Here is a 21,736-nt window from a genome sequence, read left to right on the forward strand (position 1 = left end):
TACAGCAGTTTCTTATTAGTTATCTATTTTTATACATATTAGTGTATATATGTCAATCCCAATCTCCCAATTCATCCCAACACCTTCCCCACCCCTGCTTCCCCCACTGGTGTCCATACATTTGTTCTCTACATCTGGGTCTCTATTTCTGCCTTGCAAACGGGTTCATCTGTACCATTTTTCTAGATTCCATATATATGCATTAATATATGATATTTGTTTTTCTCTTTCTGACTTACTTCACTCTGTATGACAGTCTCTAGATCCATCCACATCTCTACAAATGACCCAGTTTTGCTCCTTTTTATGGCTGAGTAATATTCCATTGTATCTATGTACCACATCTTCTTTATCCGTTCGTCTGTCGATGGGCATTTAGGTTGCTTCCATGACCTGGCTATTGTAAATAGTGCTGCAGTGAACATTGGGGTACATGTGTTTTTTTGAATTATGGTTTTCTCTGGGTATATGCCCAGTAGTGGGATTGCTGGGTCATATGGTAATTCTATTTTTAGTTTTTTAAGGAACCTCCATACTGTTCTCCATAGTGGCTGTATCAATTTACATTCCCACTAACAGTGCAAGAGGGTTCCCTTTTCTCCACACCCTCTCCAGCATTTGCTGTTTGTAGATTTTCTGATGATGCCCATTCTAACCGTTGTGAGGTGATACCTCATTGTAGTTTTGATTTGCATTTCTCTAATAATTAGTGATATTGAGCATCTTTTCATGTGCCTCTTGGCCATCTGTATGTCTTCTTTGGACAAATGTCTAGTTAGGTCTTCTGCCCGTTTTTTGATTGGGTTGTTTGTTTTTTTAATATTGAGCTGCATGAGCTGTTTATATATTTTGGAGAGTAATCCTTTGTTTATTCGCTTGCAAATATTTTCTCCCATTCTGAGGGTTGTCTTTTCGTCTCATTTATAGTTTCCTTTGCTTTGCAAAAGCTTTTAAGTTTCATTGGGTCCCATTTGCCCCCTCATTGGGGGCAGGGCCCCTGGTCAGCCCTGCAATTCCCTCAAGGTCACCTGAGCTGGCTCAGTCTTTTCTCTCCTTCTCAGAGGCACAAGATAGTACATTTTCCCAGCCCTGTCGGTGTCCAGGGGCTAGTGTGAGCACTTAGGGAGGCTCAGGGGATCTCACAGGCTGCTGTCCCCCCACCCCACCCCCTGGTCCCACTGGTGGGTGGTGTGGAGCCCTAAGTATCCAGTTCAGGTAATGCACTGCGCCCCTATCCTGCACGTGCCACCTCTAGCTCCTTATCTTAGTTCCACAAGCCACCTGGGAGCTGCCAGGGCCGGGCAAGGGCCAGATCATTACTGGGTCCCTGATTCTTGCTCTGGAGGGCTTCCCAGTCTGATGGAAGAGACAGCCAATGACAACCTGGTGTCCTCTCTGTGTTGATAGAGATAGCACTCGTCATGGGGGCGTGGGTGGGGGCCAGATATTCCCACAGGAGAACGCTGAACAAGCCTGGGAGTCCAGGGAAGAGTTCCCGGGAGAGGGGAATATTTGAGCTGAGTACTGAAGCCGGAGCAAGTGCTTAGCAGACAGATGAAGGGGTGGGAAGGGCATTCCAGACGAAAGGAACAGAGTGGGCCAAGGCAGAGCTGCAGATGCTGGTGCACAGGGGGGAGAAGTGGGAGCGAGTCTGGAGCCACGGAAAAAATAGTCAGGTCCAAACCCAGAGGGCTGAGAAGTACCCACTGGGCCGTGTAGGGGTGGGACAAGCGCCAGGTCGATGATCTCCCCACCCCCTGGGGCCGGCGGTCATAGATGCTGAACAGCCCCCAGCTTTCCAAAGTCAATGAGTAACTTGGGGGGCTGGGCAGGGCCAGGCCTGCTGCTGTGGGCCCAGTGGCGTTTTCCACTCCTGAGCGAGCATGGCTGGCCCGCCTACCTGCTCAAGTGTCCGCCCTGCCCTGTTCCACCCGGTCCGGCCTGGCCAGCACTCCCCGTAGAAAGAGTTCTCTCACCTGGAGGCTGGACCAAGGAAGCCAACCTCAGGCACCGGCGGGTGAGGGTCTGGGAGTGGAGGGTGGGCAGGGCTGAGGCTGGTGTTGGTGGTGGGGGAAGGAGAAACACTGCCCTGTCGTCCAGGGAAGAGTTCCCGGGACTGGTTGGCGTGGCTGTCTGTGCTCTGTGCGCCCAGCTCAGCGCTAAGTGCTGGAAAATGCTGAGACGAGGGCAGGGCTCCTGCCCCGCGGGGACTCCCCCATGGCTGAAGGATGGCAGTGGGCGGTAGAACAGTCCTGTAGACCCTGAACCCTGAGTCCTCTGTTCCAGGAGGAGTTCTCCTGTGGTCAAGTCTTCCGTGACCTTGGTCAGGCTCTGCCCTTCAGGCCTTGCCGGCAACGTGAGGCGACCACAGGAAATGGCCCTCAGAGTCGTCAGGGTCTTTCGAGCTTCAAACTTTTGTGACTTGGGGTGCTTCTGGGAAATGACCACTTTGGGATCTACGAGCTGGGGAGGCCATGGGGGGAAGAAGACAAAGGTCTGGAGGTGAAACTCCCATGGAGACCCTTGTGGGCACAAGAATGAAGAAATGCAGGGCAGCTGGGCCTGGGGGTCTTGATGGGCCTGGCCAAGGAGCTGGACACTACCCTGCAGGCAATGGGGAGCGGCAGGCCCTTAAAAGGGGAGGAAGAGGAAACCAGTCTGTCCTGAGGGCCCTCTGGCTATGTGTATGCAGTGGGCTCAGGCAGGGGACAAGGGCGGGGGCAGTGTCCAAGTGGGTGGGAGGGGGAGGGGCAGCTCTGAGAGTTGCTGGTCCAGCTGAAAAAGGAGGGACCGTTGTACCCCATGGAGCCTGGGGAAGCCATGGCCCCGGGGCTGAGGGGGGATGAGGGGAGGAAGACTTCCTAGAGAGAGGAACACTCTTGCCCACCGATCTGGGCTGGATCCTTACTGCCATGTCCCTCAGGCCCATCCTGACCATGGTTCCTGCCTGGCTGTGTCTGCTTTGCCTCTTCATCCCCCAGGTGAGCTGGGCCCTGCTCCTCACCCTCAGATCCTAGCTTTGGTTGGTACCCTCGCCCGCTACTCTACCTGGACCAGTTGCACTGACTATGGATGGTAGTGTTTGGGGGATGGTGATGAGGGCTGGCTACAGGCCTGTTGTGGGGTCAGGAGGTCAAAGGTCAGGGGGTGGATGGGCTAAGGTATAGCCAGGCCCAGGGAAGGGGCAGAATTCCCCTTCCCTGTCAGGTCCCGGCCCCCACGGCAGGAAGGTACAGCTTGCTGACGTGGTGAGAATCCTCCCACAGGCTTTCCCCGGGGCCCAGCCTGCAGAGGTGTATGTGGATGTCCCGGAAAACTACGGTGGAAATTTCCCTTTGTACTTGACCAAGGTGAGCCTGAGATATGCGTGGGCTGCCCTCGCCCCAAGTCCTGCTTCCCCTACCTCCAGCACTCCTTTCTCTTTCTTGCTCTGGCTTTCTTTCAACCCTGCTTTTGAGACAGTATGTGGTATAGCGTGAATGACTAATAAGATTTTAATCCCAGAAGAAAGTAGAGCTTTAAGTTTAAGGATGAAGTGATGGAGGGGGGGTTTCAAGCTTTAGAAAGTAGGGCACGGAGTATAGAGAGCATCAGGCACAGAGGAAGGAGCTCTGGCTTTGAATTTCCACCCTGTTCCTTACTGGCTTTGTGACCTCAGGCAAGTGCCAACGCTCTCTAAGCCTCAGTCTCCCCACATATAAAATGGGGCCATAAGATGGAGGGGGCATCCTCCAGGCCCGGCCCCCACTCTCTTCACCTCTGTTCTCTCCTCGCCAGCTACCACTGCCCCGTAAGGAGACTGAGGGCCAGATTGTTCTGTCAGGAGACTCAGGCGTGGCAGCTGAGGGCCCCTTTGCTGTGGATCCACAGTCTGGCTTCCTGCTGGTGACCAGGGTCCTGGACCGGGAGGAACAGGCAGAGTACCAGCTACAGGTACGACTGGGCCAGGGGTAGGAGAAAGCCACCAAGGCAAGGTGGGGCACTGACTACCCTTCCCTGCCAGGTCACCTTGGAGACAGAGGATGGACGTGTCTTGTGGGGCCCGCAGCATGTGCTTGTGCATGTGAAGGATGAGAATGACCAGGTGCCCCATTTCTCCCAGGCCATCTACAAAGTTCAGCTGAGCCAGGGCACGAGGCCTGGTGAGTGCCCAAAGCAGCCAGCTCACAGCAAGGTCAGGTGGCCACTGATGGGAGAACAGAGAGTAAAGAGATGGCCATAGAGTTGGCATAGGGACAGGGCAGTCAGGGTCCAAGTTGCCCCCTCCCATCTCTGTCTCATCCTGCACCCTCCCTACCGCACTGAGGGTCCACAGGTGAGTTCCATTTACTCTTGGCCTCAGTTTGCTCATCTATGAAGTGGGGTGAAGAGCCATGGCTCACCTTCAGAATCCTGATATGATGATGAATACAGAAGGAAGACCCAGGGAGAGATAAAGGAAGCTTGGGAGACTCTCCCCACCCCTTCACCCCTAATGGTGAACCCTCTCCACACACACCAGGTGTCCCCTTCTTCTTCCTTGAGGCTTCGGACGGGGATGCGCCAGGCACAGCCAACTCGGATCTTCGATTCCACATCCTGAACCAGGCCCCATCCCAGCCTTCTGCAGATATGTTCCAGCTGGAGCCTCAGCTGGGGGCTCTGGCTCTCAGCCCCAAGGGTGAGCCTGAGCTGGGTGTGAAGAGGCGGGAGGGTTGGGAAAAGCTGGGGAAGGTTGCATCTGAGCTGCAGGATGGGTTGGAGCTTGAGAGATAAAGCAGGCGGAAAAAGTATTCCAGCTGGAGAGAGCAGCAAGGCAAAAACATGGGGGGAGGCAGGACCATGCCTGGAGAGTTAAGGAATAGTGTGGATGGAAGTGCCTCAACCCTACATTCTGCAGACTTGGGCCTAAGAGACAAGGATATGAGAGACCTGAGGGGTTATGGGCCAGGACACTGCTGGGAGACCTTGGGAGTGATGGCAGGAGAGACCTGGACCTGGGAGTTCAGACCAGAGGCACAGGTTGGGGAAGGAAAGAAAAGCCAATCACACACCCACTCAGCCAGCCACCCATTCATCCATCTACCACGCAAACATACAGTCCATCTATCCAACCGTCCATCCACATGCCCAAATCCCCATCTTTCTACCCTCTCAAACCCCCATCCATCCACCTAGTCAACTGTCCATTTATCCAACCGGTCATTCACTCATCTACCTATCCACCCGTTTACCGCCCCCCATCCTGGTCATCCACCTATCCAATCTATCAACCACTCATTGTGTGGACAGATGTGGAAGTGATTTTGCAAACCGTCAAGTCCTGGTCGGATGCTCACAATGGTGCTAAAGGGCCCTCTCATCCATTGGCCAAGAGAGTATCCTGAACACCTGACATATGCTTGGCTTTGTGTTTGGTACCAGGATGCACTGGCCCCCTGCTCAGCTGACCACCCTGCCCCTTCTAGGGAGCACCAGCCTAGATCAGGCTCTGGAGGGGCCATACCAGCTGTTGGTACGGGTCAAGGACATGGGTGACCAGGCCTCGGGCCACCAGGCCACAGCCACCGTAGATGTCTCCATAGTAGAAAACACCTGGGTGCCCCTAGATCCTGTCCACCTGGCAGAGAATCTCCAAGTTCCGTACCCACACCACATTGCCCAGGTGAGTAAGTGGCTGTTAGCAGCTGAAATAACCCCATGGATGGTGTAGCTTGGCCTGAGTCTCATGGAGATTTGGGGGGGTGGGTCTGGGGCTCAACTTGACCCCCTGTTCCTCCCCTACCTATGCTCCTCCCTCCACTGTCCCCATCCGTTCTCAAGATGGAGTGAGCGTATCAGGCCCTGGGACCAGGCCCTTAGCTCCTCACCTGCTATCCTCTGGCAGGCGTGGCTCTGTGCTCTGACCTCCTGAGCTGATCCCAGGCTTCCTCAGCAGAACAGCTGCCACCTCCTTGCTGCCATGGGGATTGTCACCCAGGCCAGGAATGTCTCAGGCTCCTCGAGGAATGCCCTGGGGTCAGGCCCAGCCTGAGAGGGCAGAGAACAAAACAACCTGGTCATTCAGGCACTTTGGGCAAGATCCAGGCTTGGACCAGGGCAAGGCCACCGTGGAGTTGTCACAAGTGCCCTGAAAGAAAAGGACCCTACCTGGACCCCAGAGAGGGCAGCAACTTGCCTGGGGTCACAAAACAGTTGGGGCCCAGGCTCCCTACCCAGGAACAGTTGGAATATAAGGGCTGACACGGGCTATTCCTGCCCCTCGTCCTGGGGACCCTCATTCTGTGTCCCCCTGCCAGGTACATTGGAGTGGGGGGGATGTACATTATCACCTGGAGAGCCAGCCCCTTGGACCCTTTGATGTGGACAAGGAGGGAAAACTCTACGTGACCAGGGAGCTGGACCGAGAAGCCCAGGCTGAGGTGAGGTGAGGGGGAAGCCAGGAGGACAGGCTGAGGGGTGCTTGGTCCCCGTCCAGTGGGCTTCCGGGGGTGTCACATCCCCCACAGGCACTGAGGCAGAAGAGCTGGAGCTGGCCACCAGAAGGGAACCCAGACCCAGGCCAGGCTGGAGCTGCCTCTGGTCTTCATCTGAAGCCCTCCACTGCCCGCTATAGTACCTGCTCCGGGTGCGGGCTCAGAATACCCGCGGTGAGGACTACCCGGCCGAACCTCTGGAGCTGCATGTGGTGGTGATGGATGAGAATGACAACATGCCTGTCTGCCCGCCACGAGGCCCCGCAATCAGTATTCCTGAGCTCAGCCCCCCAGGTGGGCTATGAGCCTTGTCAGGGGGTGGGGGAGGGGTGAAGTCCCTGTGAGCTATCCCATCTTGCTCTCCTCTGGGATGGGACCAGCCTCAGGTCCCTATATCAATGTCTCACCCCCAACACATACACACACATGCGCGCGCACACACACACACACACACACACACACACACAAAGAAGAGTGGTGAGGTAAGGCCTCGAGGTCTGGTTGTGGTCCCATCCACGTGGGTGATGTCTTTGCAGGCACCAAGGTGGCTAAGCTTTTGGCAGAGGATGCAGATGCCCCTGGTTCCCCCAATTCCCACATTGTGTATCGGCTGCTGAGCCCTGAGCGCGAGGAGGGGGCAGAGGGGAGAGCTTTCGAGCTGGACTCCACCTCGGGCAGTGTGACACTGGGGGCTGCCCCCCTCCAAGCTGGCCAGAACATCTTGCTTCAGGTGCTGGTCATTGACCTGGGAGGAGCAGAGGGCGGTAAGTGCCCTGAAGGTGACCAGGGTTCCCTGACCCCTCTGTTCCCACCCTGGTCTCCCCAACATGCCCTCCCCTGCCTCAGGCCTCAGCAGCACCTGTGAGATTGCAGTCACGATCACAGACATCAATGACCATGCCCCTGAGTTCACCACTTCCCAGGTAAGCAGGAACAGGGGAGGACACCTTGAGAAGGTGCTAACGGGGGGGCTCACAGCCCCTCCCCACCTCTCCAGATTGAGCCCCTAAGCCTCCCTGAGGACACAGAGCCTGGGACTCTGGTGACCACACTCACGGCCACTGACGCTGACCTTGAGCCTGCCTTCCGCCTCATGGACTTTGCCATTGAGGCAGGGGATGTGGAGGGAACCTTCGGCCTGGATTGGGAGCCAGACTCTGGTCGTGTCCAGCTGCGACTCCTCAAGGTAAGGGGCTAGAGGTGGGGGAGTGGCGCACACACACACACGTTCATGCACAGGGTGCCAAGCCGTGGCCCACACAGTGACCCGGGCCCCACTGGTTCCAGAACCTCAGCTACGAGGCAGCTCCAAGTCACAAGTTGGTGGTGGTGGTGCGGAGCGTGGCAGAGCCGGTGGGGCCAGACCCAGGCCCTGGAGCCACAGTCACCGTGACTGTGCTGGTGGAAAGGGTGACGCCACCCCCTCAGTTGGACCAGGAGAGCTACGAGGCCAGTGTCCCAGTCAGCACCCCCGCTGGCTCCCTCCTGCTGACCATCCGGCCCTCAGACCCCATGAGCAATCCCCTCAGGTGAGCCAGAAGACCAGCCCCTTAGCTGGGCTGGACCACCCCTGCTTCCTCGGGCTGATCCCAGGGCCTCAGAGGGAACGCTCATTATCTACAGCCTGCAGTGTTCCTCAAACCATGGTTAATGTGAAGGTTGTGACTCCTGGTGGGGATCAGGGCTGGATGGAGAGGGGTGTTTGGACCCCGTGAGGGCTCAGATGATGCTTCCCCATACTGTCCTGGACCAGGCCCTCTTCCAGCCGCCCACCCAGACCGCAGCACTGGGTGCTGTTCCCAGGCTCTGGCTCTATCCGGCCCCTTTGTGGGCTGACCTGGGAATAGTGGAAATGAGTCAGGCCCCCCAGGCTCTGAGAGTCCCTCCCCCAGCCACAGTATCTGTGGTTTAAGCCCTGCCCCCCAATGAGTCCCTTAAGCTGGAGCGAGATCACGGGCACTGCTGCTGCCCTCAAGTCACAAAGGGCATGTGGAACTTGGGCAGATCACATGACCCAGAAGGTCTCTGGGCAAGACGTCATATGTGGTCCCTGCCTCCCTGCCCCATCTTCTTTGACCCTCAGGTTCTCCCTGGTCAATGACTCAGAGGGCTGGCTCTGCATAGAGGAGGTCTCCGGGGAGGTGCACATAGCCCGGGCCCTGCAGGGTGCACAGCCTGGGGACATGTACACAGTGCTCGTGGAGGCCCAGGATGCAGGTATGGCCAGGCTGTGGTGGGGGCCTCTGGGAAGGTGAGAAAACCTAAGACAGACAGGCAGGGCGAAGCTTCCTCCCCAGCGCCCTTGCTGGCAGCCGCTCTGCTCCAGGCAGGAGGGATGGGCAAGGGGCTGCGGCCAGTATACTTCTCTGAGAAGGCCTGGCCTCTGCCTCCCCTCTCAGACCACCCTTCCCTCCAGACACCTGCCACCCCCCAACCTCAGCCCCGGAGGGCCTCTCAGGGTGTCAGCTTCAGACACAGGCTGGGAGCAGAGGGAGTGGGACTGGGGGGTGGGGAGGGAGGGCCAGTGGCTCTCCTGGGGCAGGCATGCCAGGAAGTGAGCCTGGATGGGACGCTGAGGCCAGGTGGGGAGGACTCTGAATGCCATTTTGACAGGATGAAGAGATGGCCCAAGGGCAGGTCCGTCAGGAAGGCAGGTTTCAGCTCTGAGCTGGGCTGTCCTGTGACAGGGGTGAGCTCATCTATAGTCAGGGCATTTCCACATTGTTGGGCCCTGGCACCAGGGGCCAGGGTGGGGTGGGGGTACAGTGAGAACCAGCATGGCATCCTGAAGGGCACAGAAAGGCCTGGCAGCTGTTTAGATAGTGAAGGGGGTGAAGTGCATTGTGAGGAAGAGAGAGGGGATGGAGAGGAGGGGGTCGAGGGGAGGGAGGGGGCGTGGAAGGGGACTCACAGGGTGAGACTGATGGGCTGTGGGGAAGGGGACCAGGCCAGGGACTCTGAATTCACCCCACCCCCAGAAGGGCCCAGGCCAGCTCAGCACTACCTCCTCTGCAGATGAGCCAACGCTGAGCACCTCTGCGACCCTCATGATCCACTTCCTGAAGGCCCCTTCTGGCCCAACCCCGACTGTGGCTCCTGAGCCCTCCCGACACCTCTGCACACCCCGCCAGGACCGTGGCGTGGTTGTCGGTGGACCCAGAGGGGACCCTGACCTGGCCGGCGGACACGGTCCCTACAGCTTTGCCCTTGGTCCCAACCCCACGGCGCAGCGGGATTGGCGCCTCCGGGCTCTCAATGGTGTGTAGTGGGGGAAGCAGGGAGGCTGTGGCCAAGGTGGGGAGTGGGTGGCGCTTGGAAGTGAGATGCCGTGGGGCTGGGCCTCGGGGAGCGGGCTAGTGACTCTGATCGCTGCTTATGGTCCCAACAGGGTCCCATGCCTACCTCACCCTGGGCCTGCATTGGGTGGAGCCACGCGAACATGTAGTCCCCATAGTTGTCAGCCACCATGACCGGGTGTGGCAGATCCAGGTCCGAGGTGAGGCCAGGCTGGGGTGCAGCCAAGGTCAGGGGCCTGTGGTTCCTGAGGGAACCCCTGAGATGCAGGGGGAGGAGCTGGGCAATACGTCTACGGGCTCATAAGGACAGCATATGCCTGTGCACACCTGCATATGTGTGGCTGGGCGCACAGACTGCAGTGCACACAGGCACGTGCACAGAGGAGCTTGCATCCCCCTGCCACACGCATGAACACAGCATATGCACCAAAACCCACATACTGGCCAGCTGGGCTGGGCTGAGGGCTCTGAGGAGCTGGGGAGCCCGCCTCCACTGCCCTTACCTTCCTCCCCTGCCTCTCCCCAGTGATCGTGTGTCGCTGCAATGTGGAGGGGCAGTGCATGCGCAAGGTGGGCCGCATGAAGGGCATGCCCACGAAGCTGTCAGCGGTGGGCATCCTCGTGGGCACGCTGATAGCAATAGGTAACGGAGGTTGGGCTCCTGTGTGGGGGAGGGCAATGGTGGCTGGAGCCACAGCCTCTGGATAAACAGTGCCCCATCCCATGGTGTCCCCACAGGGATGGAGAAGGAGCCCCCCAACTCTCCTAGTCATTATGCTGTTGCCTCCTGTTATCATAGTCAAGCTCATCCTCATTGATAACAGCATTTACTGTTACTGCTACGCATTAACTGTGTATCAGGCCTTATGCCAAGCATAGGATTATTGCGTTGAATCCTCCCTACAACCCTGTGGTGCTGGCATTTCCCCATTTTCCAGATGAGGTCACTGATGCTCAGAGAGGTTAAGTGATTTGTCTGAAGTTACACAGCCAGGGTGTGGCAGAGCCCAGCTCTTTCCAGCCTAACTCTTTCAGTCCAAGCCTCCCTCTCTATCCCCTTTGTTTCTTTAGCCCCTTAATTCTTTTTCCTGGCTGGTTTTCTTTGCTGGTTCTAGCACATTGCTACAGTGTGCCTTTCTCTCAGAGGTCCGTGGGAACAACTCACTGGCTCCCAGATGATCCCCACCCAAACTGTTCCCCAGAGAAAGGGACCTTGGAGGCTGGGGTGTTCTGGCCCTGGTGAGGGCTGAGCAGGCCAAGCAGTCAGGCTCCTTCAGGCACCGGAACCACAGAGTCATACCCAGCCCAGCCTTGGGGATGCTGTCTAGGAAACTTTGCTGCCTTATTAAATCAATACCAACAGCAAGGAGTCCCTAGTGATAGACAAGTCCTATGGCCCTTTCGGAGGGCTGATCTATCCCTCTCCGGCCCCTCAGGCATCTTCCTCATCCTCATCTTCACCCACTTGACCCTGGCGAGGAAGAAGGACCTAGATCAGCCAGTAGACAGTGTGCCCCTGAAGGCGGCGGTTTAAATGGTCCAGGCAGCCCCTGCTGGGAACTTGGCCTCTGGCTCCATCTGAATCCACTGGGAGATGGCCCAGCACTCCAGATCCACGAGGGCCAGGACAGGGCAGAAGCCCCTTCACCTGCCCTAGGGTGGAGGCAACATCACCAGACTTATCTGCAGAGCCTGCGCACTGACTAAACGGGCTGCCCGTGGGAGCACTTCATATGGCTCACGTTTGTCCAATAATAAAGCCTCGGAGAACTGGGCGTGGGTCCTAGAGGACTGTGGGCCCATGTCCAGGTGTCCATGTGCGTGTGTGCATTATCCATGTCCACCTGCCCTTTCATCCCTTCCCCGTCTCCAGCTGCACAGAAAGGGTGTGGGGGCTTGAGGGATGAGCCTGGGGTCCCCTGCGGGGAAAGACACAGGGGCATCATATGGGCTCTTGGTGAGATCCTGAGGCTAGAGCAAGGTGGGTCATTTCTGTGGGCATTCGGAGAACACTGGCTGCAGGCCCTGCATGGGTTAACTGTCCAGGTGATGGTTGAGGAGGGTGTCCCTGAGAGTGTTATTTCTGTGTTTGCCTGGATATCGTCTTTGCTCTGGGGGGTGCACCTTGTGAGTCCATGTCCTGTACTCATGTGCGAGCATACTCGTGTCCCTGTATATGCGTCACCTGCACACAGGGGTGGGCAGAGGTCCCTCAGTCTCAGGAGGGGTCTGGGTAGGAATCGTGAGGGCCTGGGTAGGAATCCTCAGGGGCCCATGGGGCTGGAACAGGAGAGGTGAGGCTGGGGATCAGTCTGTCCCCATGCTGGCCCCAAGGCACCTTTGGGTTTTACACACAGGCTGGTGAGTGCATGGGGAGTCTGCAAAAAGAGAAGGGGGAATTATTCAGATGGACACCACTGGGGTGGAATAGGAACCCTCGTGGCTCACCCTGCCCCTGCCTCAGGTGAACCCCTTCCCCTGGCCGAAGATTAAGCCATGGCCCTGGTGCTAAGCCCTGACCACATCTCCAGACTGACCTCTAATCCCTGACCCTTGACTGACCCCAGACACATGCTGATCCCCCATGCCTTCATCCCAACGGTCTCTGGGGAGCCGGGGTGGGACTTGTTGTCCCAGGCACCCTGAGCTGATGATGGTAAATCACGGGGAAGGGAGAAAAACAACCTCATTGGGGCCCAGGCCCTATTTTTAGGAGATAATCTCTTCACTCCTGGCAGATTCTGTGGGATGGAGGCCAAGCCCAGCCAAGAGAGATGGGGCAGGCATCCTGGCTGGCCTGGGGGAGCGTGGGAAACTCAGCCTGGATCCCCAGCCCAGGGAGAGACCCTGAGGCTGATCCCAGCCACTCTGGGCCCAGGTCCCCTCTCCCCACCCACACCCCCATCCTCCACGGGAGGCTCTGCTGACTACTGTGGTCCAAGCAGAGCTTCCTGCCCCTCTCCTAGGATCCTCTGCTTGGCCTGTACCCACTCAGAAGTCTTCAAGGTGCAAAGTTCTTCGAAAGCAGATCTCATCTAATCTTTCCGTCAACCTACAAGGGCAGGCTTATTGGCCCCATTTTCCAGTGAAGGATCTTGAAGGTCAGGGAGATTAAGGGCTGCAGCTGGGAGTCTTAGAAGCAGGGCACAAGGTGAGACTGTCTGGTCAAGGTTTATCTTACCTCTCCAGCAGTGTCCACAGCCTTCAGCTGGGCTCTGCTCCCATGGGATCCCCCAGAAGAGCCTTAGAGATCACCCAGGCCAGCAACGTCTAATCAAGTTGGAAAAGTAAATCACAAAGAGGTGGGGAGACCTTCCCAAGTTCATCCAGCCAGTGGGACGCAGCACCTGAGCCGGAACCCTGGAATCCCTGCTTTCTGGGTCCTTGTTCTGGATAGATAGATAGGCTGACAGGTGGGTGAGTGGATGCATGGATGGATGGGTGGGTTGGTGGATGATGGCTGGGTAGATGGGTAGATGGATGGATAGGTGGGGGGTGGGGTGGCAAGTGGATGGATGTATGGGTTGGTAAGCAGGTAGGTGGAACCCCGGCCAAGGAAAGGATGGATGACAGGATACCAGGGCATATTAAGGCATCTGCCCCAATTTGAGGGTTCCTTTCTTAAGCCTCCAGACCTCAAAATACTTTCTGCTTGTGGGGCTGACAACAGGGTCCACAATCCCCAGTTTTCCTGAGCATTTGTGGACATAAGCCTCGCCTGCAATCCTCAGCCCCTTCTATAGAGTAAAGTGAGGGTCACAGAGGGGCGTGGCTTCTCCCGGGTCTCAGAGGGAGAGAAACAAGAAGCTGGTGCTTGTTTGTGGGCTTGGTGGTAGGTCAGCAAGTGCTTGTGCAGATTCGCGCTAGTGAGCGGGCCTTACTCTGCAGGCAGCGGGGCCTGGACCCTGCGAGGGCAAAGTGGGGGATGACTGGTGGCTCAGTGTGGGCGGAAGAACACGTGAGTCATGCTCTGCCTCATCCTTGCTGTGTGTTCCCAGGTGAGTCTCGTTACCTCTCTGAACCTCGGTTTACTTGTTGATAAAATGGGCCTGGCTCAGATGGAGTTGTTGAGAGGACTACGCGAGATAATCCCCCCAAAATGTGTAGCACAATGCCGGGCACACAGCAGGAGCTCAATCAACATGGCTTTCCCTGGTCCATGGAGTGTGGGGAGGACTTACCTCAGATGCCTATAGCCACAGACTCTCACACACTCCCCATGGGCCCCGTGGGCCCAGGCTTTTGCGGGGCGGAGTGTGGAGAGGGGCCGCAACTCCAGCTCTCACACGGCCCTGGAAAGACATCTGCCTCCAGCCTTGGCTCCTTGCCAGCTCCAAGGCTCTCTCTGGGTGACGCTGAGGGTTCTCATGGGGTTCAGACTGGTCTGGAGGCTCCCCCGGTGGGGAGCTCATGGTCTCCCTCTCCCAGGCTCCTTCCAGAGGCACAGGGCCAGATCAAAGGGACCCAGCACTGAGGACTGGGAGGCGGGCTTGGAAAGAATGTAAACATGAGGATATTTTTAAACTTTTTCCAGCTCCAGAGATTAGGGCTCTTGAAGCAGGAGGCCCAGAGGTCAGTCCGGCCCTTGCTCACCAAGGAAGAAACAGTCTTGGGACCTCAGAGACCCCCCACCCCACTCACATCCACCAACACCCATCCTAAGACTCTAGCTGGGGCCTCAGGGCAGGAGTTCTTCCTCTGATCTCACCTCCAGACGTCCTGCTGCTGCGGGGTAATGTGTCTCTAATGAGGGGGCCTCAGGGACATGTGAGGACCCAAAGGGTTGAGGGGTTTGGGGGGCCTACCTGAGAGCTAGTGCTAAGAGACTGAGCCTGGAGACGCCATGGCAGCCCTGTCACTCCATCAGGTGTGCGTGTGTGCCTGTGTGCACACGCATGTGTCTATGGGTGTGTAAGTGTGCGTTAAACTCTAGTCTGCGTGGTATAAACATGCGAGGAACCCATCCCAGCCCCTTCCTTCTTCCCCCTCCCTAGCATGCCTGGCCCCTTCCCCCTGGGACTCCTTGGGTCAGTGGGGGACATGGCGGGGCAGGCAGGAGGTAGGCTTGAGGGTCAAGGAGCAGAGAACAGGGAAGATGAGGAGAGCAAGCGTGCTGCGAGGGGTGAGGAGGCTGGGGGAGGCGCTGGGTCCAGGTCTGAGCCATGCAGTGAGTCAGGCTGTGAGAGCTTCAGGGGCCACCGATCTGGGGACTGCAGAACTCAGCCTCATCTCCCTTAATTACCCCAGGTGTCACAGTGACTCAGGAACTTGGATGCAAGCCTCCTTAGATCTCCCTGCTTCAGATAGCGTGGTGACGCTCATCCTGGGTTCCATGACAACAGCCTCTTCCCTCAGTGATGCAGCCACCCTTGCACACCCATGTGACGCAGTGGAGCACACACAGGAGTGTCACAGGGAGACTCATAGAGGGGACTCAGCCACAACATGTACCATATCCCAGGGGCTCCCATACCCTTACCCCATCCACATCCCCACTGACCGGGAAGTCAAAGGGTCAGAGTTCACATGGGCACTCAGGAGACGCCAGGCAGCAGGTACCAGGACCACAAGGGCCCCTAGCATGTGGAGAGGGCTTGCTGGCCATTTTCCATGCTTCAGGGGGCTGCTGTGCTACCTTACCCTGCTTATCGGCCCAGAGAGGGACAGTGTCCGGCTCCAGGTCACACAGCTCATCAGTGGAGGGCAGGGCTCAGGCCCCAGGCCAGGATCCACAGGGCAGTGTGCTCCCCTCCATGTCCCTTCCACTGAGGCAGCAGGGGAAGAGGATGAGGCTTGGTGCTTTATCATAAGGCGTGGTGGGACTCAAGGACAATGGGTGGGAGGTGGCGAATGAGTCTGATGGGAAGAGGGACCTGGAGACTTATCCTCAATCTGCGGGCCAGAGCTGCCTGCCTGAAGCTGTCGCTGTGCTGTCCCTGTGTACATGCCCACTCAGCAGGGCTGTTGCTATTCTTACCCACTTGGTGGTGGCAGCGGGGTCAGAGATAGTGGCTAGGTGGGAGCGAGTCATGAGCACCAGTCCCTTATCGGACACGTTCCCTGGAAACTTGGCAGGGGCTGCCAGGCTCTGGGAGCCTGGGCAGGGTGGGTGAGGCAGTCACAGGGACAGGGTGGGGGGATGGGCTCACTCGGAACAAGGCCCTGTGCCAGCTCAGCTGTCTCTCCTACAGCTAGGCAAGCTCCCATCAGAATTGGCCAGGGGTTTCCAGTGGAATTTCTTCCCATGTGGTCATTAACACCCTCAAGTCATCCTTAGCTTCCTACCCAGTCCACCCCAGAATGGACCACCTCTGAGCTTTCAATGCCCGAGAAGGTAAGGTGTTGGCTTCCCCAGAGAGGCTGTAGGCAGGGGCCACATTTACAGGGAGAGCACTGTACTGTGAGCCACAGGGTCCCAGGCTGACCGCTGTCCTGCCCGCTTTCTAGCTGTGTGACCTTGGGTAAGTCACTTCCCTTCCTCTGAACTTCTGTTTCCTTACCATTTCCGGGGCTGTTGTAGGGATGACAAAGTCCAACAGTCAGGAAGGTGGACTGAGGGCTGCGAATACATGTGTGTCTCTGCACACGGCCAGGATGGGGAGAGGGAGACACGTGGGTTCCCCACCTTGGAGACTCCCGCCCCATGGATTTTCCATTGGCACGTCGGCACCCTCTCCCCAAAATAGTCCCTACGAGCCGTATGCGACAGAGCCCAGACTGAGGGGACTTTTTTTAGCCGCCCTTTGTCAGCTCTCGAGCGGCCGCTATTTTGAGCCCCAACGCCTGAAGGAGTAGGGCCAAGTGAGGGCTGGGGTCAGCTCAGTGGGTCTGGCTGGCTCCCCGAAGGCATCCCCGAGGGGGCCAGCCATGCCCTCTCAGGCCCAGCGCTGCTGGCAAGGAGAACACAGCATCCCCTGTGTATTGGGCCTGAGGGCTCCGTAGTCCACCTCCAGGGAAGCTGCAGACCTGGCAAAAACCATCCTCATTTATGGCGCTCACCCCATAGGCCACTGGCCCTGGCCCCCGAGAGAAGAGCACGTTGTAGGGATTAACTGAGATAACACAGGCAAAGCCCTAACTTAGCACAGGGGCTGACACATAATTGGCCCTCAAAAACTGGGAATAGCTAGGATTAGTATTGTCATCACAGCTGCAGTCATTCTTGGTTTTGTTGTTACAGTAACATTTTTATCAGGTTTCCTTCCAGTCTTTTTTCTGTGCATTTATCTTATGTCACTGAGTTCAGGTCACAAAACTCCTCCCCCCTCCACACACTTGATTTCAGCAGAAAGGAGCCCCTAAGTCTGCTGGGGTACCTCTCTCTGCATCTCTGGGCCCCACTCCCAGGGATCACCCCTCTATAAATAGCCTTTGGGGTCCATGACCCCTAAGACTGTACTTGACCTTCCAGAGTGTCTATGGTATGCCCACAGCTTCTGTCATCTCCTCAAATGTCATCAACCACTGCCCCATAGGATTCCAGGGCTCCAGAATCTGAAAGCTGAGTTTAGGAGCCGGCTTCCCAGATGGCTCCTGCGCCTGGATTCTAGAACTCTCTGGCCAACACCTAAGGAAACAGGGCTTGCTTCTGCAGATAGATGCGAGAAAGAATTTTCTGGCTGTTCAGGTGCATAAGATTAAGCAATGGCTCATGAGGACAAATGATCCATTTGTCAGTTTCCTAGTCTTGGTCGGGGTTGGGGGAGGGTGTGGGCTGCCAGGAAGAAGGGATGGGGGTAGGGAGCCAGATTCCGGAACGTGGCTGGGCAGGGCAAGAAAGGGAGCGTGGCTGAGCCAGGCCTCCGCCTTCCCCACTGGGGTCAGTTCCCAGCAGGTCAGCAAGGTCAGCTGGGACTGGGAAGTCATACGTTTTACCCTCACCCCAAGGGGTTACTGTACAAGGTGAGACTTCCTTGTTACCCGAAGGCCAAAAATAGATCCCAGGTGATGGTCAGTGATCCATGCCCAGAACCACCAAGGTTATTCTGAGGGTGGCAGGCACAGGGCCAGCTCAGGCTCGGTCAAGTGGGACTGAGCTGGAAGTGGCATCCTCAGCCTGCAGGCTGTCCCTGCCATTTTGGGAATCCTGAATGGGGTGGCGGGACTGGAGCCATAAGCAGGCCGATCCTAGGTGGGCTTAGATAGAATTCTGACTTGGCCACGTGACCCTGGGCAAGCCACTTGGTATCTCCCGGCATCGGCTTCCTTGTCAAATGATGGGGACCTTGATCCCTGCTTCTCAGGGTGGTTGAGAGAACCCTGTGAAGCTGACAGATGGTGCTCAATAAATGCATGAATCTCCACTTCAGCTGTCCTAGAATCCAGAGATGGGACTTCCCTGGCCGTCCGGTGGTTAGGACTCTGCACTTCTACTGCAGGGGGCATGAGTTCGATCCCTGGTCGGGGAACTAAGATCCCACATGCTATGTGGCGCGGCTAAAAAAAAAAACAAAAAAGAATCCAGAGAAGACAAGGGCCTTGCCTGTGTAGCTCCGCCACCAAAACGCCCCTTCCCTGCCAATCTGAAGGAACCGGAGTCAGGCACAAAAGCACATTTCTGGAAGGGCCAGTGGGGATTTTCCAGGAACAACTCCATCCAGCTGGAGAATTCCATTTCTGGCCCCGCTGCCCAGGGCTCAGGCTAAGGAGGGGATGCTCTGGCTCATTCCAGTTCTGCCCACTTCCTGCTCCTCGCCTGCAAAGCCCAGATCAGGGTGTCCCACACTGTATTCTCTTGCTGTTTGCTCTGGAGTGTGAGGGACCTGAGGTTCTGAGGTCCCCCTTGGAGCCCTGACACAGAACAGTGCTGGGCACACAATTGGTCCTCTCCTGACCCCCCACCCCTTCCTGGGGTCCTCCCTTTCCTTCATCCAACATGTCTTAGCATTTTCCATGGAGCCAACCCCTGACCTCGGGGTCACCCCCGATGAACATGGACAAGCCAATATGATGGACACTGACCTGGGGGACAGATGGCACCTGACCCAGCTCATGGGTGGAGGTGACCCAGGCAGCTGGAGTGGGGAAGTGTAGCCAGTTTGAGACAGCTGCCTGGGCAGAGGCTCAGAGGGTTAAGACTTACTGGGATGTTTCCGTGAAGGAGAACGGGTTTGAGGGAGTCGGGTGGGCATTGAGGTCCAGGTGGGAGCTGAACTGAACTCATTAATTTATTGAGCTGGAACTGGACCCCAATCCCCTTCCCAGTCCAGGCCTCTCCCCTCCACAGCTACCCGCACGAGGGTTTTCCCTGGGTTTGTCGAGAAACGGGGAGAGTCCTCTCAGGGGAAGGCCAGACTGGCAAGTAGGAATCTCAAGACATAACAGGGCATTAGAGCTGGGCCTAAGGGGACGCAGCTCAGCTCACCACAAGGGATATTCCACCCTCTAGGATATTCCTGCACCCACAAAATGCACTTTCCGCCCACAAAGGTCCCTGTGGAGTGACAGGACACTCAGATCTGCTGGGAGCAAAGCTCTTGTAGGGTCCCAGCTGGGCCTCATGGACCCCTAGACCCATTCTGCCATTTTATCGCAACTTCAGCCCACCACCTGTGCCGTATCCAGCTTCGGCCACCGCTCCGCCCCTCGGGACGGGGAACACGGTCCCCCTCCACCCTGTAGGCTGGCGCCAAGGTTTATGATCCAGCACAAAAGACGCTGAGAGCCACAAGGGTGGAAAAAGTTACCCAGTTCTAAATCAGCCAGTCTTTGGGTGATCTCATCCCCTTCCCAATATAGTCGCAGTCCCCTCCCCCATGAACCAGCCCCTGGCCAATGCAGTTAGTCACGAGGGAGCTGGTGGAGGGGCGGACTGCGCGCCCGCGCGCGTGTGCGTATGCGTGTGCGTGTGAGGGGGGGGGGGAGTTCTGGGGGGAGGGATTTCAGCTTGGGGTTGTACTGTACATTCTGTTTTGCAATCTGATTTCCTATCCCCTCATTTACAGGATTTACATTTAGTAGTTTTCCTGTCAAATAATAAAGATCTTCCATCATCACTTTATTTTTTCACTATCACTTTTAAAGTCCACCAGGATGGTTGTGCTAGAATCAATTTGTCCAGCATGTAGAGGAAGGACATGTCAGCAGTGTCCAGTTTCTCCTTCTTACAAATACCAGTGCTATGACCATTTTTGTTCAAACCCCTTTGTACAGTTGCCTGATCCTCCCTCCCTCCCTCCCTCTCTGTCTGTCTGTCTCTCTCTTTCAGATAAATTCTAACAGGTGCTGGGTGAGAGAACAGGCTTCACTGTATGACTGATGAGTTCTGAGCCCTCCCCTAAGCCAGAGGTGCCAGGCCCAGGGCAGGGAGGGGATCCAAGACCAATCCAGGGCCACGGGGTCAGGGGAACAGGGCAGGCTGTGGTCTGCTGGTCCCTCCTGCTGCTCAAGCCCAGCCTCCACCCCTAGCTTCCACCTGCTCTTGCCTCCCCAACTCCATAGGCCAGACCGACTGGGGACGCAGGGAAAGGCCATATACGAGGTCTGTCCTGTGTTGTATTCATATAGTCCCACCCCAGGCACAAGAGGACCCCACAGTCCATCCAGTTCTCGTCTTGCCAAGTATTCCCCACAGCTTCTGCTAGAATGCTTCCACGGACCAAGAGCTTACTCCATCCTGCCAGGCTTTTGGGGAGCAGACAGGGCATTTTTTAAAAAATCAGATGAGTAGATATTCAACAGAATTGCATGATCTCTTAGCAATTGCACGAAAGCTACAAGGAAGCTTTGGAGACAAGCACCAGGGTTTGAAACTCAGCTCTGCATTTACTAGTTTTATGACCTTGGGCACATAATTTTACCCCTCCAGGTTCAGTTTCATCATCTGTAAAATGGGTTCATAATACTTGCTTCATATGGTTGCGAGGACAAGGGATTGGCTCTTGTGATTATGGAGGTTAAGTCCCACCATCTGCTGTGCAAGCTGGAGGCTCAGGAAAGCCAGTGGTGTGGTTCCAGTCCAAATCCAAAGGCCTACGAACCAGAGGAGCCAAGGATATAAGTCCCTGAGATATCCGAGGTCAGAAGATGGATGTCCCAGCTCGACAGAGAGCAACTTTCCTCTTCCTTCCACTTTTTTGTTCTATCCCAGCCCTCAATGGATTAGAAGATGTCTACCCACTTCTTTACTCAGTCTACTGATTAAAATGCTAATCTGTTCTGGAAACACCCTCACAGATGTGGACCTTAAAACCTTTACCTTAAACCACAGCCAGGAATAAGAGGTGGAGGGTTCTAGGCTATATCCCAGAGGTGACAGGGCGCTGGCCTGACCCTTAGAAGAGGTGACTCCAGCTTGTGGGGTAAGACAAAGACCGCTTTCTCTTTTCTCACTCCTTCCTCTATGTGTGACTGTTGCGCCCGCACACCTGGGGAGGAGGATTCTGAGCTTTCCCTTGGAGCAGAGGAGTGACACAGCCAGATTCGAGTCTGACCAGGACGGCTCTGATAGCTGTATGCTGGGAGGAGTTGACCAGAGGGGGCATCTATTGTTTGGGGGTGGAGGAGGGTAAAGGTGGTTTGGACCATTCTTGGGGCTGGGACAGGTGGTCGGCAGGAGGCAGTGAACCCCAAAGCTGCTGGTGGGGGCTGTGGGACTGGCTGCAGGAAGCAGAGTGTGGAGGTGGGAAGGGTTCAGAGATGTGGGGCAGTCCCCAGAAAGGAACACCCACACTGGGGGAGACCAGAAAAGGTGACAGCCACCCCCTCGCCTCTCTTAGGATCCCAACAGCCCCTTCCCCACAAGGCAGGGCTGCATGACCGCAGGACAGGGTCCTTCCCCTCCTACCACCCACTCGTTCAAGCCCCAAGGACATCCAGGGCCAGGTGAGGCTCCCGGAAGGGGGTTCCAGGCTGCAGTCCCCGAAGACCCTGCTCCACCTGGGCGTGAGGCTCAGGGCCTCGTTTTCTCTGGAACGCTTTCCTCCCACTCCTGCTGCAGCGGGTGCCAACGTGGCTCGATGCTGACATCTAGAGGCAGCCACCCGC

The 21,736-nt window shown here is 56.7% G+C and overlaps 1 protein-coding gene across 2 annotated transcripts; it reads left to right on the forward strand.

Moving 5' to 3' along the window:
• Nucleotides 1–1,807: 1,807 nt before the first annotated feature.
• CDH16 (cadherin 16) lies at nucleotides 1,808–11,285 on the forward strand (the record flags this gene model as incomplete). Of its 2 annotated transcripts, XM_082862157.1 has the most annotated exons (18): nucleotides 1,992–2,017; nucleotides 2,924–2,981; nucleotides 3,267–3,350; nucleotides 3,778–3,933; nucleotides 4,004–4,142; nucleotides 4,502–4,660; nucleotides 5,448–5,644; nucleotides 6,279–6,401; nucleotides 6,596–6,749; nucleotides 6,992–7,219; nucleotides 7,302–7,378; nucleotides 7,453–7,641; nucleotides 7,743–7,984; nucleotides 8,539–8,672; nucleotides 9,471–9,713; nucleotides 9,844–9,951; nucleotides 10,278–10,394; nucleotides 11,188–11,285. In XM_082862157.1, the coding sequence occupies 17 exons, from the start codon at nucleotides 2,937–2,939 to the stop codon at nucleotides 11,283–11,285; spliced, it is 2,493 nt and encodes an 830-aa protein (XP_082718283.1). The 2 variants fall into 2 exon arrangements, with proteins under 2 accessions (XP_082718282.1, XP_082718283.1); XM_082862156.1 differs by lacking the exon at nucleotides 2,924–2,981 and having other exon boundaries at nucleotides 1,808–2,017.
• Nucleotides 11,286–21,736: the final 10,451 nt, after the last annotated feature.

The sequence above is a fragment of the Leucopleurus acutus genome, assembly GCF_964270905.1.
Source record: "Leucopleurus acutus genome assembly, chromosome: 20".
In the NCBI taxonomy this organism is placed as follows: Eukaryota; Metazoa; Chordata; class Mammalia; order Artiodactyla; family Delphinidae; genus Leucopleurus; species Leucopleurus acutus.